The sequence below is a fragment of the Monodelphis domestica genome, chromosome 4 (genome assembly GCF_027887165.1).
Source record: "Monodelphis domestica isolate mMonDom1 chromosome 4, mMonDom1.pri, whole genome shotgun sequence".
Classification (NCBI taxonomy): domain Eukaryota; kingdom Metazoa; phylum Chordata; class Mammalia; order Didelphimorphia; family Didelphidae; genus Monodelphis; species Monodelphis domestica.
This window is the reverse complement of record NC_077230.1, coordinates 324,199,386-324,213,599: the sequence shown is the minus strand read 5'-3', so window position 1 is coordinate 324,213,599 and position 14,214 is coordinate 324,199,386. Positions and strand designations below refer to the sequence as shown.

The 14,214-nt window shown below is 35.1% G+C and overlaps 1 protein-coding gene across 1 annotated transcript in view; it reads left to right on the top strand.

Moving 5' to 3' along the window:
* Window positions 1-1,685: 1,685 nt before the first annotated feature.
* Window positions 1,686-14,214, top strand: part of LOC100009990 (Putative N-acetylated-alpha-linked acidic dipeptidase) — an 80,208-nt gene continuing 67,679 nt past the window's right edge. Inside the window, exons 1-2 of the mRNA XM_007490937.3 lie at window positions 1,686-2,174; window positions 13,685-13,793. Coding sequence (XP_007490999.1) covers window positions 2,060-2,174; window positions 13,685-13,793 — 224 coding nt within the window. The 5' untranslated portion in view covers window positions 1,686-2,059. The remainder of the gene's footprint in view (window positions 2,175-13,684; window positions 13,794-14,214) is intronic.

The following is a 14,214-nucleotide window of genomic DNA, read 5'->3' as shown; positions in this document are numbered from 1 at the left end:
GACTTAAGATGGAATGTCATGCATGTGGAATAGAAAGGAGAATGAAGGGGAATAATGTATAATAAACCAGGAAAAAGTAATATGAACCCAGTTTTATCCTAACCTAGTCACTTGACCTTATTAGCCCAACATGCATTGGCATGTATAGGCATCCCCATCCAATGAGGAATAATCTATTTTCTCCACACTTTTAGGCTATTCTAATTGTTTGAAAGCTTTTGCTTCTATCAATCTTCACTTTAAATCTCAAGATTTATGGACGATAAATAAACTACTATAAATGGGGTAGTTGTTGACTGAGATTTGAAAGACCAGACACTGGTCAAAGAAGCCACTTCTTTCACGGGCCTAATGTGAACTAATAAACTTATTTGGCCCTTTTGTCTTTTCTTTTTTAATTTTCCTGGTTCATAAAGTAGGCAAAACTAAAGCAAAGCAGACCTATATTCTGAAGGGGACAAATCAGTGATAGGGAAGGGGACTAATTAGAAATTAGCTCAGGAAACTGGCCAGGAATGGGAGAAATTATGGCTGTGGAGGAAGTATCATAAAGTATGTAATAAAGAATTGACTGAAAGAGGAATAATTATTTACCTTGGGGAAAAAAAAGGTTTAGCAGGATCATGGTAGCCAAATGAAAACATTTGAAAGCCCATCCTTTGAAAGGAGCCTTTACAGATGGTGTATAGTATTATAAGTGGACAGACCACAGTACTCCGGGTAGGATACCAAAGTTTGATTCCCAGTTCTGACACTAAATGGCTTTATGATCGTAGACAAATTCCTTCACTTCTTGGAGCCTGATATTCACCACACAGAGTTGCTGTGGGATTTAAAAAATGCTTCTTAAACTTTAAAGTACTATGTAAATTTAAGTCCCTAGGGTAGTTTCCTATCACTCACATCAGTGCAGAAATTTATCAACAAAAATCAATCAGTCAACATTTATTAAGCACCCACACTACTATGTGTTAGACTCTGTAGAAACAAAAAACAAAATGAAACATTCCCTGCTCTCAAGGAGCTAACTTCGACAAGGGGAAAGACACTGTATACCCAAGCATATATAAAATAAATTCAAGGTAATTTAGGGAGAGGGTCCCTTAGAAGCTAGAGAAGTAAGGAAAATTTTCAAGTAAAAGTTAACGTTTGAGGGGGCAGCTGGGTAGCTCAGTGGATTGAAAGCCAGGCCTAGAGATGGGAGATCCTGAGTTCAATTCTAGCTTCAGATACTTCCCAGGTGTGTGATCCTGGGCAAGTCACTTGGCCCCCATTGCCTAGCCCTTACCACTCTTAATGCCTTGGAGCCAATAAACAGTATTGATTCCAAGGCGAAAAGTAAGGATTAAAAAAAAAAGTTGACGTTTGACATGATTTTTGAAGAAAACTAGGTATTCTAAAAGATGCAGCTGTGGGATGTCATTCCAGGCACTGGGGATGACCAGTACAAAGGTCTAGAAATGGGAGAGCTAGGGTTGCCTGGTGAAGAACAAGAAAGACAAGAGCTAGTGCTCCCACCTTTATCAAGAGAAGAAATCAAGCGGAATAGATATAAATATATACATTCACATACATACATACATATATTAAAGCGAGTACCAGTCAGTTTCACGAATTGGTAGCTTTTGTTATATTACCACTTGTTAGAATGCTTGCATTCCTCCTTAAGAAGCAACAGTCGGATCACTCCGCCTTTTTCAGAGGCGGGTTACCTCTAGTATTCTAGTCTGTCAGAGATGGGCTAAAGGATGGAAAGACCCTGAAAGGTTGTCTTTTTTTTTTTTTAAGCACTCAAACTCCGCCCAGACTGACCTCGGGTAGCAAAAGGAGTGGCGCGCGCAGCCCAGCTGGTTTAGGAACCCAGGCGCTTCTCGGAGGAATTTGGCCCCACCAAGAAGCTGGGGGCAGGGTAGGCCAGTGAAGGATCAGAGTGCGAAAGAGCGGGAGAAAGTCGCGGGCTGGCCTTAGGCAACAGCAGCGGCTGCGGCTGCCCCACCCCCCGGAGAACCTGGAGGAAGACTGGAGGAGAAGAAGAAGGAGGAGAAGGAGAAGGAGAACGATGTGGACCCCGCTCCAGAATTCTGTGGAGGTGGCATTGCGCAGGAAACCTCACCGCCTGTGTGCGGGGACCTTGGGGGTGGCAGCCACCCTCTTCCTGCTCGGCTTTCTTTTCGGTAGGCTCCCGCAGGCAGCACGCCCCCAGGGCTGGGCTGCAGGTCCAGTTCCCATCTCCCCCCCTCCCCCCCCCCATTATCCTCCGGGACTGCCTGGTTAGCTCTCCCTCTTCTCAATCCCTGGGAAGCGGGTAGGAGAGAAGGCTCGGGCTAGGGATGTGGAAGGGGGAATCAGCCTGTGCCGTGCACTGGGTCAGTTGTAAACCCAAAGTGAATTCATACATCCTTAAACTCTCCCGTGCTACTAGTGTCAAAAGATTAGTAATTACACATGATTGTATAGCGCTTCTCAAGGGAAGCGGGGTCGTGCAGTGGGAGAGACTTAGAATACCTCAATTCTAATCTTGGCTCCGATGCCACCTGTGTGATTTGGGACATGCCATTCCCCTCCCTGGGCCCTGGCCCCATCTGAGTCCATGATGCTTCTCACCCTTGCAATCTACTGGGTTCTCCTTTGGTTTTAGCACCTGGGAACGAGAGGCCCAGCCTGCTTTTCAGGAATACCTAGTGCAGATACATTCTGAGGTTGTCCTTTTTGCATTCAGTGATATACATATTAAGCAGCAATATTCCGGGGCTGGGAAAGTGTGTGATTGACGGCTTGCTTATGTTTAGCTATTTCCTAGAAATACTCTTTCAAATCCTTTCAGAAGATGCCTATCAAATAACTTTCAACCAATTTTCCTCTGGGAGTGAAGGAAACCATAAGGAAGCTGCAGGAATTTTTCCTGATCTTTAGGGGCCTTTAGTGCCCCAATCCTTTTTTTATCGAAGGTACTGAATGCATTTCAAAGTACCTCTTTTTTTCCTAGCATATCTTTCAGACTGATTCAAAATCACAGACTTTCAGAGCCATAGACTCTTAACTCTGAAAGGATCTTTGCTGATCAAAAAATAGTGGTGGACTTTGAGTCACAGAAAAATCTAAGTTCAAATTCCACCACCTTTAGTTACTAGCTTTGTGTTCATGTTCAAATCACTTGTCCTTTCTAAACCTTTGGTTTCTTAAAACTGTAAAATGGAATTAATTCCACCTGTAATACTCACTCCATAGGACTGTGGCAGGTTTATGTAAGATAGTATTGCAAAAAGTTCCATATAAATGTCACATTATCATTAGTATTATCTAGTTCAGTTCCCTCACATACCTCTTAAATCAAGGGTAGGCCAATGTGATGGTCTGGATACCAATTAATACAGTGCACATGGCATATACCTAATTAATGGTTGGTGAATGGAAATGCATTGAATTGATTTTAATTTAAAGTGAACCAGTCTTGTGTTAGAGAAAAATAGGCTTAAGTTTGAAGCATGAACACCATTCCTTCAGCTCTTTACCTGCTATATACTACAGCAGTCAGGTCTGTAGTTATTTTCTGTTCCCCAATTGTTGATGAGGTTTTAAATACAAACTCCACCCAGGATAATAAATGCAAATTCTTGCTACAATATGAGATAGCTTCCCCAAATGATTTCAGATCATCCTTAGAAAGCAAGTTTAGTTAAACTGGTTTGGAATAAATATACATTTAGAAAATGAGAGGCTGCTCATATCTCTTAGAAATCAATCACAGTCAATAAGGATTGATTAAGTACCTACTACATCCAGTAAGCACTGTGCTAATTGCACATTGAATAGAATTTTGAACAGCAGAGTAGTTGTACAATCTTAGCCATATTTCATAGCATTTGTATACAGAATTCAAAATTCTTTCTTTGGGGAGAATAATACTTATTAAAAGTTTCAATAAAGCAATGAAAATTCCTTAGCTAATCTAATGATGAGCTAATATGTAGTTTATTTTATTATATTTTAATTAAAATTAAAAATAAATGTATTATAAAGATCATTAAATGTTTTGGGAAACTAGAGAATGAAATTATGAAGAAAAATAATTACTTTTACAGAATAAATGATCCAATGGCAAAATTGTCTTCTATTGAACTTCTGTCTCTTCATTCCTCCCCCTCTTCCACCTTTCTTTTTGGTTCTTCTTTGTTTCTTTCCCCACTTTGGCATCCAATACTCTATACCATATGGGTATCCCCAAAAGATTTCTCTATTCTTGGGAATTTTACAACCCAAGTTCAGCACACTTCCAACCCCCTACCAGAGCCTATCTGCCTTTTAGTCTATCCCTTCAAGGACTCAATCATTTGGAAATGGCTAATCTGATTAATCAGATTAATCTGTGCTGATGGGTTAATATATTAATTTAACTTTTTTTGAACCTCATTTGAAAAATGTGGATGATAATACTGGTACTTCTTACTGCCTAGAATTGTGAAGAAATGGCTTTCTAATTCTTTCAGCAATATCAAAGTATAATTTAATTATAATAAATTACTATTTTAACCTCATGCTAGATAATCAACTGCCTTTGATTTGGATTTACTCCAAAAATAATAACTTCATAGAAGTTACTCTGAGTACACTCACTCCATTGACATCAGAAGAATTAATTAACCATCCAGGGATGAGACTTATACAAATTCTTGCCCCAAACTTAACCCAAGGGAGATGTCTAGTAAACACAATGTTGTGATAGTCAACATTCCATTATTCTGTTTAACCAACAGTCCAATGGAAACTTTGGACATGATGACTGAAAAAAGACATTAATTCTACTTTGCCTGAGAGGCATAGTGACCTAGTAGATAGATAACTGCCTTCAGATATCAATAGAAAAACTCAATATCAAGTCCAGCCTCTAATTCTTACTGGCTCTAAGTGCCCTTAACCAAATAAAGGCATTCCTATGTTTAGAAATTCTTTTTTATTAATGAAACCACAAGCACAGTTCCTACCTCCTACTTTGCCTACCCAGCACGCTTCCTCTCTCTGGGAAGAGAAGATAGTAAATTTTATTTTGGATATGCTAAGTCTGAGCTTCCCACAGGACTTGAGTAGGAGCTGTCCAACAGTTGACAATGTGAGATTGGAGAACATGAGAGAGACTGGTGCTAGGTGTATAGATCTGGGAATTTTTCACCTAGAGAAAATAATTAAACCCAAGAGAAGAGATGAGATGACCAAGAGAGGGTATATCGAGAAAGAAAGGGTTCCAGGAAGGGTCATCCACTTCTCTGTCCATTCCTTTCACACTCCAGGATTCCTTCCATTCTTCCCTTCTTTGTCACCTTACTCTTCTGTTCCTCTGCCCTAAGGTCTTTAGTATATAGAGACTTCAGTAGCTGTGTAACCCTGAACAGGTCATTTAAATTATGTTTTCCTGGGTTTCCTCAATTGTAAAATATGCCCAAGAATAGCACCTGCCTCCCAGGGTTGTGAGGATCAAATGATATATTTTTTGCATACTTAGCATAGTGCCTGGAACATAGTAAGTGCTTTATAAATGTTTGTTTCCTCCCTCCATGTATTGTATTATCATATTTATTGTATTTGTATTATCTTGGTATTGTCATATTTGTATTCTTTGTATTATTATGTGTATTGTTTCTTATGCTACAATATTTTTCCATTACATATTACTATATTATAATTTGTGTAGCTATTTCCCAATTAATTACCATCTACTTTGTTTCTGGTTCTTTACTACTACTGATAGTACTGCTCTAAATATTTTTGTGTATTTTAGTATATATTGGAGCCTTTTGTGAATAACTTTTTTAGAACATTTGCATAAAACATTATATTCTGCTTAAAAGGTTATAGACATTTTAGTCACTTTCTTTGCATGATTCCAAATTGCTTTCCAGAGTGGATGTAAAAATTCTCATCTCCAAAACCAATGCATTAGTGTCCATAATCCCTCCAAAACTGACTATCATTGGGTGTGAATGAAATCTCAGAATTGTTTTGATTTTTATTTCTCTTATTATTTGAGACTTGAAACATTCTTTCATACAGTTGTTAATAGTTTTGTGATTCCTTTGAGAACAGTTTATGTCCTTTGACCATTTCTCTTTTGGGTTAGTCTTTTAGATTTTTAAAGTGCTGTTAATTATGTGTGCATATGATATGAATATGGGATATAGAAATGTGTGTAAATATATCTATCTATACACACAAATATATGAAATAAAGCCCTATAAATAAAAGTATTTAATATAAAGATTTTTTTCTCAGTGGACCACTTAGCTTTTATCCTAAATGTATTCATTTTGTTTGTGCATAAGCTTTTCCATTTTATGAAATTGAAATTTTATATTTTTTCTTTTGTAATTATATCTATCCCTTGTTTGTTAAAGAATTGATACCCTATGCATGGCTGCAAAAGATATATCATATATTTCTTTTTACTTTTTAATGGTATAGGCTTTAATATTCAAGTCATACATTCATTTTTAATTTATTGTGGGATATGGGATAAGATGTTGGTCTAAGCCTAATTTGGGGCAGGCTACCTTCTAATTTTCCTAGGAAGTTTTAATAAATAGGGAGAGGTTTCATCAAATAAGTAGTTTGGAGATTTACTAAACATTAGTTACTGAGTTTACTTTTTTTTCTCATCTAGTCTTTTCCATTTGTCTACTTTACTTTTAACCATTACCAAGTTGTTTTGATGATTATTACTTTTACACATAGTTTGAGATCTAAAAGTTCTATTTCTAATTCATTATTATTTTTTCCCATTATGACTCTTGATATCTTAGAACTTCTGTTTTGCAAATTAATTTTGCTATTATTTTATCTAGCACAGTAAAATATCCTTTTGGTAATTTGATTGGAATAGCATTAAATCTTTAAATTAACTTGGTAATGTATCATTTTTATCATATTATTAGGGCATAGCCATGAGCACTACACATTTCTCCAGCTTATTTAAGTTTCTCTTTGTTTCTTTAAAGAGCATTTTGTGTTCTATACTCATACTGTATATACTTTGATAGATTAATTCTCAAATTTTTATGCAATTTTTATTTTGACAAGGACTTTTCTTTATTATGTTTTTTTAAATGATGTAAAAATTTTAATTCTGTCAGTTTATTTTGTAGCCTTAACTAGGTACCTGGCACTTAGTTTCCTAAGTAAACCATCATTTTATTAGCTAATAAAAGGATAGTTTTATTTTATCTTTCCTATCTTTATTATTCCATACACATTAATTAAGCATCTACTAAATGGTAAACACAATGCTAAATTCTGGAGATCCAAATAAAAGGCAAAAAATAGTTCCTGCCCTCAAAGAGTTTACCTTTTAAAAAATACTAAAAACATTTTAAATGAAATTATACTTTATTTTTACACTTTTAAAAAATTTGAGTTCCAAATTCTCTCCTTCCATCCAGTTCTTCCTCTGTCTATTGAGAAGGTAAACCATGATGTCAATTGTATATTTGAAGTCATGAAAAGCATATTATGAAGCTTACCTTTAATTTCATTGAGAGAGGAATTATTCTGTCTTCATGTGACTTAGTGGATATAATAATAGAGATTCCTAAAATGTGTGATGAAAAGGGCAACAGACTTAAGTCAGAAAAAAAAATCAAGTTTCAGTTCTTACTTAAGATTAACTGTTTTACCATTTATAAGTCCCTTAGCCTTTTCTCTGTGTGTATCAATTTCCTCTTTCCTAAAAGGCATGCATGCTATTTTATTTCATTTATTCACTTAATATTTGATATATACTTTCTATTTGCCAGCTACCATTTATCGTTGTCTTGTAATGAAATAATGTATTAAAAAATGTCTAGAATGAGTGAGTTATAATGGGTGCAGAATCTGCCTATACCTGTGTAGGTACTGGGCCCTTTTGATAAATGACAATTAAAATATCTCTGCTCCTCACCCAGCTGACTATTGACCATCATCACTACCAGAAATATTTCCACCAGTAGCTGAACTATTTTCAAATTTCATTTAAAAGGGTTGTGGTTGACATCTTGCCCAATTTCTACCCAAAACTTTGCCTGAAACACAGAGATTTTGTCTTAGGACCTCTTTTTTCAACTTCACCCTTAAAATATCTTTGTTCCCTCAAATTTTAAATATTAGTTCTAAAGCCAATTAATACAAGCTTTGAAATAAGTTCAGAATGCTTACTGGAGAACTGTTGTATTGATCAGATGATGTACCTCTCTGGGGACTAAGTATTCAAAACCTGCTTCTTCCTAGCCTTCCTTTTCTAATATCTTTTTGTTGAGTCATTTCAGTTATGTCTGACTCTTTGTGACCCTATTTGATGTTTTCTTAGCGAAGATAATGGAGTGATTTGCCATTTCCTTCTCCAGCTCATTTGACAAATGAAAAAACTATGGCAAGTAAGGTTGTGACTTGCCTGGGGTCACATAGCTAGTGTTTGAGATTACAGGTTTGAACTCAGGAAGATGAATCTGACAGACTCCAGGCCTGGCAACTGCCCCTTTCAAATAGCTAAATAGGTATATTTAAATAAAACAAGTTTTTTTAGATAAAATAAATTTTAAAAGATAAAACTAGTAAAAACAAGCAAAAGGGAAGAGGAGCAAAATCCTCCCAGTGTAAATTTCTGAAGGTATCTTTAGTAATAGCCCATTTGTCTTTTTTTTTTTTAAGGAACAACTTTTCAATTTGAATGTGTTCAAGCTTAGATTTAATGAGTAAACATTTATGTCTCATGAACAACCCTGAGAAAATCTGTTTGAGAAATATTAGGCATTTTGTCACTTCTTATGGTGCCATTTTACTTGCTTTGTACAATATTGACTTTGGAGCCCAAAAACCTGGATGCCAGGCCACACTTGGTCACTTACTGTTGCAGTGTTTGGCAAGTCACTCAACATCTCTTGAGTCTTTTTCTTCATCTGTAAATTGTTGATGTTCATTGAAGGGCAGTTGGGTGGCACAGTGGATGGACTTAGAATCCTGAGGACCTTCTTACTGAGTTCAAATCTAGTTTCAGATACTCAAAACCTGTGTGACTCTGGGAAAGTCACTTAGCCCTGTTTTCCTCAGTTTCCTCATCTATAAAATGAGCTTTGGAAATAAATGGCAAATTACTCTAATATTTTTACCAAGAAAGCCCCAAATGGAGTCATAAAGATTTGGTCATGACTGAAATAACTGATCAACAATTAAAAATGGTCATTATTAACCTATTTTTTTCACTGTTTTAGGTCCCTCTTCTGAACTTTGAAGGTTTCCTTTTTTCCTTCAGATTATGCCTGACTTAAAAGAAAAACCAGTACATTTTTCTGGTTTTGGGGGGGTATCATAATCATATTTAGCTTTATAAATATTATAATCCTTAAGATAATTCTATGAGTTGTATCATTGTTTGTTATATTACTCAGAAGGAAGCTGATGTCATGGCAATTGCCTAAGTCCAGTTGTCAAATCAGCAACAAAAGGGAATGAAATTTTTTTTTCTGATATTCAGCATAAGAGCGAGCCTTTTCATTTTGAATGTGTTCAGTTCCAGTATTTAAGGGAGACTTCAGTACCAGGTACCTAATTCTACTTGTTTTCCAGCTGACTATAAAAACAGAACTAGACTTTTACTTTCTGTCAAGTATGTTCTAAAGGGAGCTTATAGCCTGGCAATAAATGGGAGTCTTGTTCATTGGGCTAAGCTATTATTACATAAATTTCTTTTGAAATGTAAGAACCTTTTTACAAACAAGTTTCTCAAACATCACAAGGTGGTTCAAATGTATTTTATTTTGGTAGGATAAAGAATCTACAATTTATCTTTCTGTTCTTGTTTTTAGCCCTCTTAATCAGTTTGTTAGACACATCTCTCCAACTCCTTCCTCATTAAATTCTGCTTGTCAGTGTCCTCAAGCAAATTTCTCCATCCTGAGATAAAAGAGATAACAGACTTGGACCTATAATTTCCTTGGTATATAGAACTCCTGGTAGAGGAAACTCTTCCCTTCTCTACAACTTGCCTGTAGGACAAATAATTAGTAAGCTCCTGATTTAGTAACAAAACATACAATTATGACGCTGATTAGCCAAAGAATTTTGGATTTAGAAAGTAGGAATAGACAATGTGTTCTTTCCTAACCATGACCAGTCTCCTTCCCAAGAATAATGCCATCTTTTCTCTGGCCCTTTGTCTTATTCATTACTCTGAGATCCCCTAGGAATTCACATAACCCTTCACTATAACATGGGATGCTACACATAAATGCACAACATTCTCTCAAGAAAAGGCTTCCTTTCTCTTAGCAAACTTTTCTCAAACTAAACCAACCAGAAATTTCCAGTCACCCACTGAAAAGACATACCTCCTTCCACATGTAGATTCATTTCAATGGTACCCTTTCCCACAGTCTGGGGCTGTACTACCCCAAAGTGTGGTCCTTCAGTCCTAACCCTTCTCCTCATCTGTGGATATCCTATTATCCTGTAGCTTTTCCACTCCACTCCCAATAGTCAATCAGTCAATAAACATGTATTAATTGCCTACTATTTGTCACATACTCTTAAACACTAGAATAGATTACAAGAATCATCAGACTGTTACCATTCATTTATGGACTTAGTAAATGGTATATTACTAAATTCCTCTCTTTTTCATTTGTAGTTTATTGTGATATGTGATATGAGGTGTTGGCTTAAGCCTAATTGTTTTTCTTTAATTTTACCATAAGAAAAAATAAATAGAATATATTCAATACACATATAATAAATATACCCATAAATAGGGCATGGAAGAAAAACAAAGATCTTGGCTTTTTCTAGCTATATAACTTTAAGCAAATACTTATCCCTTCTATGCTTTTATTTTCTCCTCTGTAAAACTGAATAATAAAGTTTATTATTAGGAAATTCTCCCTATGCTGGGTTCATATCAGACCACCAAAAATTTCTGTTACTTTATGTCATCTGAATTTTGATTAATAATAAATATGCTTATCCAGATCAATAATGAAAAAAATTGGTAAAAAAAATACTTGCAAGTATTCCAATATAAGCCACAATGTAATATACTTATCTTTTACTATTAATTTCAATGTTCATTACTCTAATTTCTTACATATAAAAAATCCTTTGAAAGACAATAGGGACTTCATTTGGAAAAGAGAGAACCTGGGTAAACCGGAAAAGACTGAGATTGACAGATGTTCAATACAAGAAGCACTATATGTTCTCTGACATTTCTTCCAGCTCTGATTTAGTGATACAAGAAATACCAAATCAGTGGATTTCAAACCTGCTGACTGAGGATTTCATTTTCACTAATAGATTGCCCAAAGGTGCCCAAAGCACCAGGAGATCTGTTGAATTTTAAATGAGCTTGTTCTCCAATCTCATCAGTAAATGCTGTTGGGATGATCTAAAAACTTGATTGGGCCTTATGTGAAAATCTTCATAGGCTAGTTTTTTCTTTCACATCTTTTCTCTAGCTTGTGAGACAATGCTGTTCATACACTTCTGTCATTCTCTCTAAAGCCTTTCAAACAACTATATTTTATGTTTTTGCAATATTTGTTTGCAGCATCATTTCTGTCATAAAGTGGACTCCTTTAAGACAACTATTTCAGTATTTATAAAGTGGACTACACTAAAACAGCCTGTTATGTATGTATGGCAAGTTCATTATAATTTTAAATCAGTTATTGCCTATCAAAAATATGGACTCTGTTTAAAAATATCTTTAAAAAACAAGTGTCCTTTAAAATAATTGCAGTAGTAGATGAATAAAGTTACATCAAGGATATTTTATGAGTTACTAAATAATGTGATATGACAATTGGATAATAAAGGAAGTTCCTAAATTTTAGTTTAATATCACTTTTCAACACCAAAGGATGATTTAATAAGAATTTCTGAAAATTTTGACCAGAGAAACAATTCAGCACTGCCACCTTGGAGACTTGTGTATTGAAGCATTTTAGTCTGACAGACCAGTTATTACTGAAATTCAGAAATCCCCTAAGTATAAATTGAAGACAGAAACAGAAAAAGAGACAAACTCTTTGTCTTCAAAAGAAGCAGTTGAACATGAGAAATCACATTCCACAAATTTCGCCTTTTTATTTTTGCCTTTCCTTTTAGGTGTTTCACTTTGTAAGATGCAAAGAGGTTAGATCAAATTTAAATGACTGTGCTGTCCCTTTCAAAATCAAAGGAAAACCAAGCCAAAAGACTGACAAAGAATGAAGGCCCTGCTGTGCTAGGTCCCTATCTTCCTTTCTGGATAGTTTTGGTTCTGGTGCTTCAAAAGAGCTTGTTTGTTGGGGTAAAAAGAACCTGTCAAACTAGTCAGCAAAGTAAAATGCAAAACCATACCAAAGTTCTGGCAATCTGTATATGCAGTTAATCACAGTGCTGTTTGTTGTTCAAATAATTTTAATTATTAGAATGCACATTTTAAAATCTGCAAATTAAAAGGTTTTGAATTTTTTTGAGAAAAAAAGAAAAAAGAAATCTAAAAAGAGAAGCTCAACTATAGAAGGGCTCTCTTGATCAAAAGATTATTTGGAAATTCAGATAATCTAGACTCAGACCTTTTTGGCAGGACCCAGAAAAAAAGTATTTACAAATAACTCAATGATTATGAAGGATGTCAGCTTAGAAGAAGGTTTCTACCTTATTTCTGGTCCCTAAAGACCTTTTCTTAATCCTAGGATATTTAAAATTTTTATCAGTTGCTTGGATAAAGGCATAAATGGTATGCTTATAGAATTTGCTGGTGACACAAAATTAGTAGTGATCTGATATGTTGGATGATAGTTAAAGTTTTTAAATATCTCAACAGTTTCTTACCTTGGAAAGAACTTAATAAAAAGAATGAACTAAAATGAAATCTCCCATCTGGGTTCAAAAAAATAATTTCATAAATACAAATCAGGGGACCTTCAATAGATGATATATTTGTTGGAGTTTTGCTAAATTAGCCTCAATATGTCAGTTTGGGTATATCTTAGCAAACAAGAAAAATGGGACATTAAGCTCTATTAAGAGAGAAATGGGCCTAGAAGTTCACTATCCTAAGTGAAAAAATGCTATTAATTGAGAGAAAGGCAAACAGAATGGAGAGAACCTAAAGATAATGCTATAGAAACAATATTTTTTAGAAATAGGATATTTTGGGTGTAGAAATGACGTCTTAGAGGTAACTATCTTCAAGCTTCAGAAAGACGAAGGTGAAAGAAAAAAGGAATTGGTTTGTCCTAATTGGCTCTGGAGTAGAAAACCAGGAACAATAGGTAAACATTTCATTAAAGCAGATTTAGGCTTGATATGGTGAGAAGCTTACTCATACTTAGAGCTATAAAGAAGTGTAATGGGTTTTCTTGAGATAGTGGGTTCTGTCTCACCAAAGGTCTTCAAGCAAAAATTGAATGGCCAGTTGTCAAGTATGGTGTAGGGAGGGGTCTTTTTTCCAGTACAGGCTGGAACTGAGGTCTTTTCTAATCAGATTTTGTGATTTTCTGGTAATGATTAACAATTATTGCTTATGTGGACAATATAATATAATAAAGATTGTTCTTCCAAAACCTTGACAATGATGAATCTTTTTAAAACTTCATGAAATTATTAGATAACTTTTATAATGTGAGGAAGGATATACATATGTCTCAACAACTAACTTAAATTTGGGCATGTTTTACAGGATGGATTGCAAAACCTGCTAATGAAATTAGTGTCCTGATTCCCCAGAAAAACATGAAGAAAGTATTTCTGGATGAACTAAAAGCTGACAACATCAAAACATTTTTATAGTAAGCATATTTTTGAAAATTAACATTCATCATATTATTGGTTGAAATAGCTGTTCTTTATAGAAATGTCCTTATCTAGAATTAGGAAGAGATGATATTTAAATACCTGCATACATGGTGAATTATCTTGCAGTGGTTTTGTGTTTCACCTCACAAGGAAAATACTATTAGCTTTACTTCATAATTTTAATCTTTCTGAGCTTCTGATTGAGAATTCTACAGAGCAAAGTTTAATAGTGTCCTAACAATTTGCAGTAAGCATGGGAGAGAGGAAATATGTGGAGAGACAGAGATAGTTAACCACTAAAATTAAAGACTTGTTCAGAGTGAATAGGTAGAAAGAAGACTGGATTTGGAATTGGAGGAGCCAGGTTTGAATCTCTGTTCTTTCATTTACTATGTTTTTGACTTCAGGCAAATT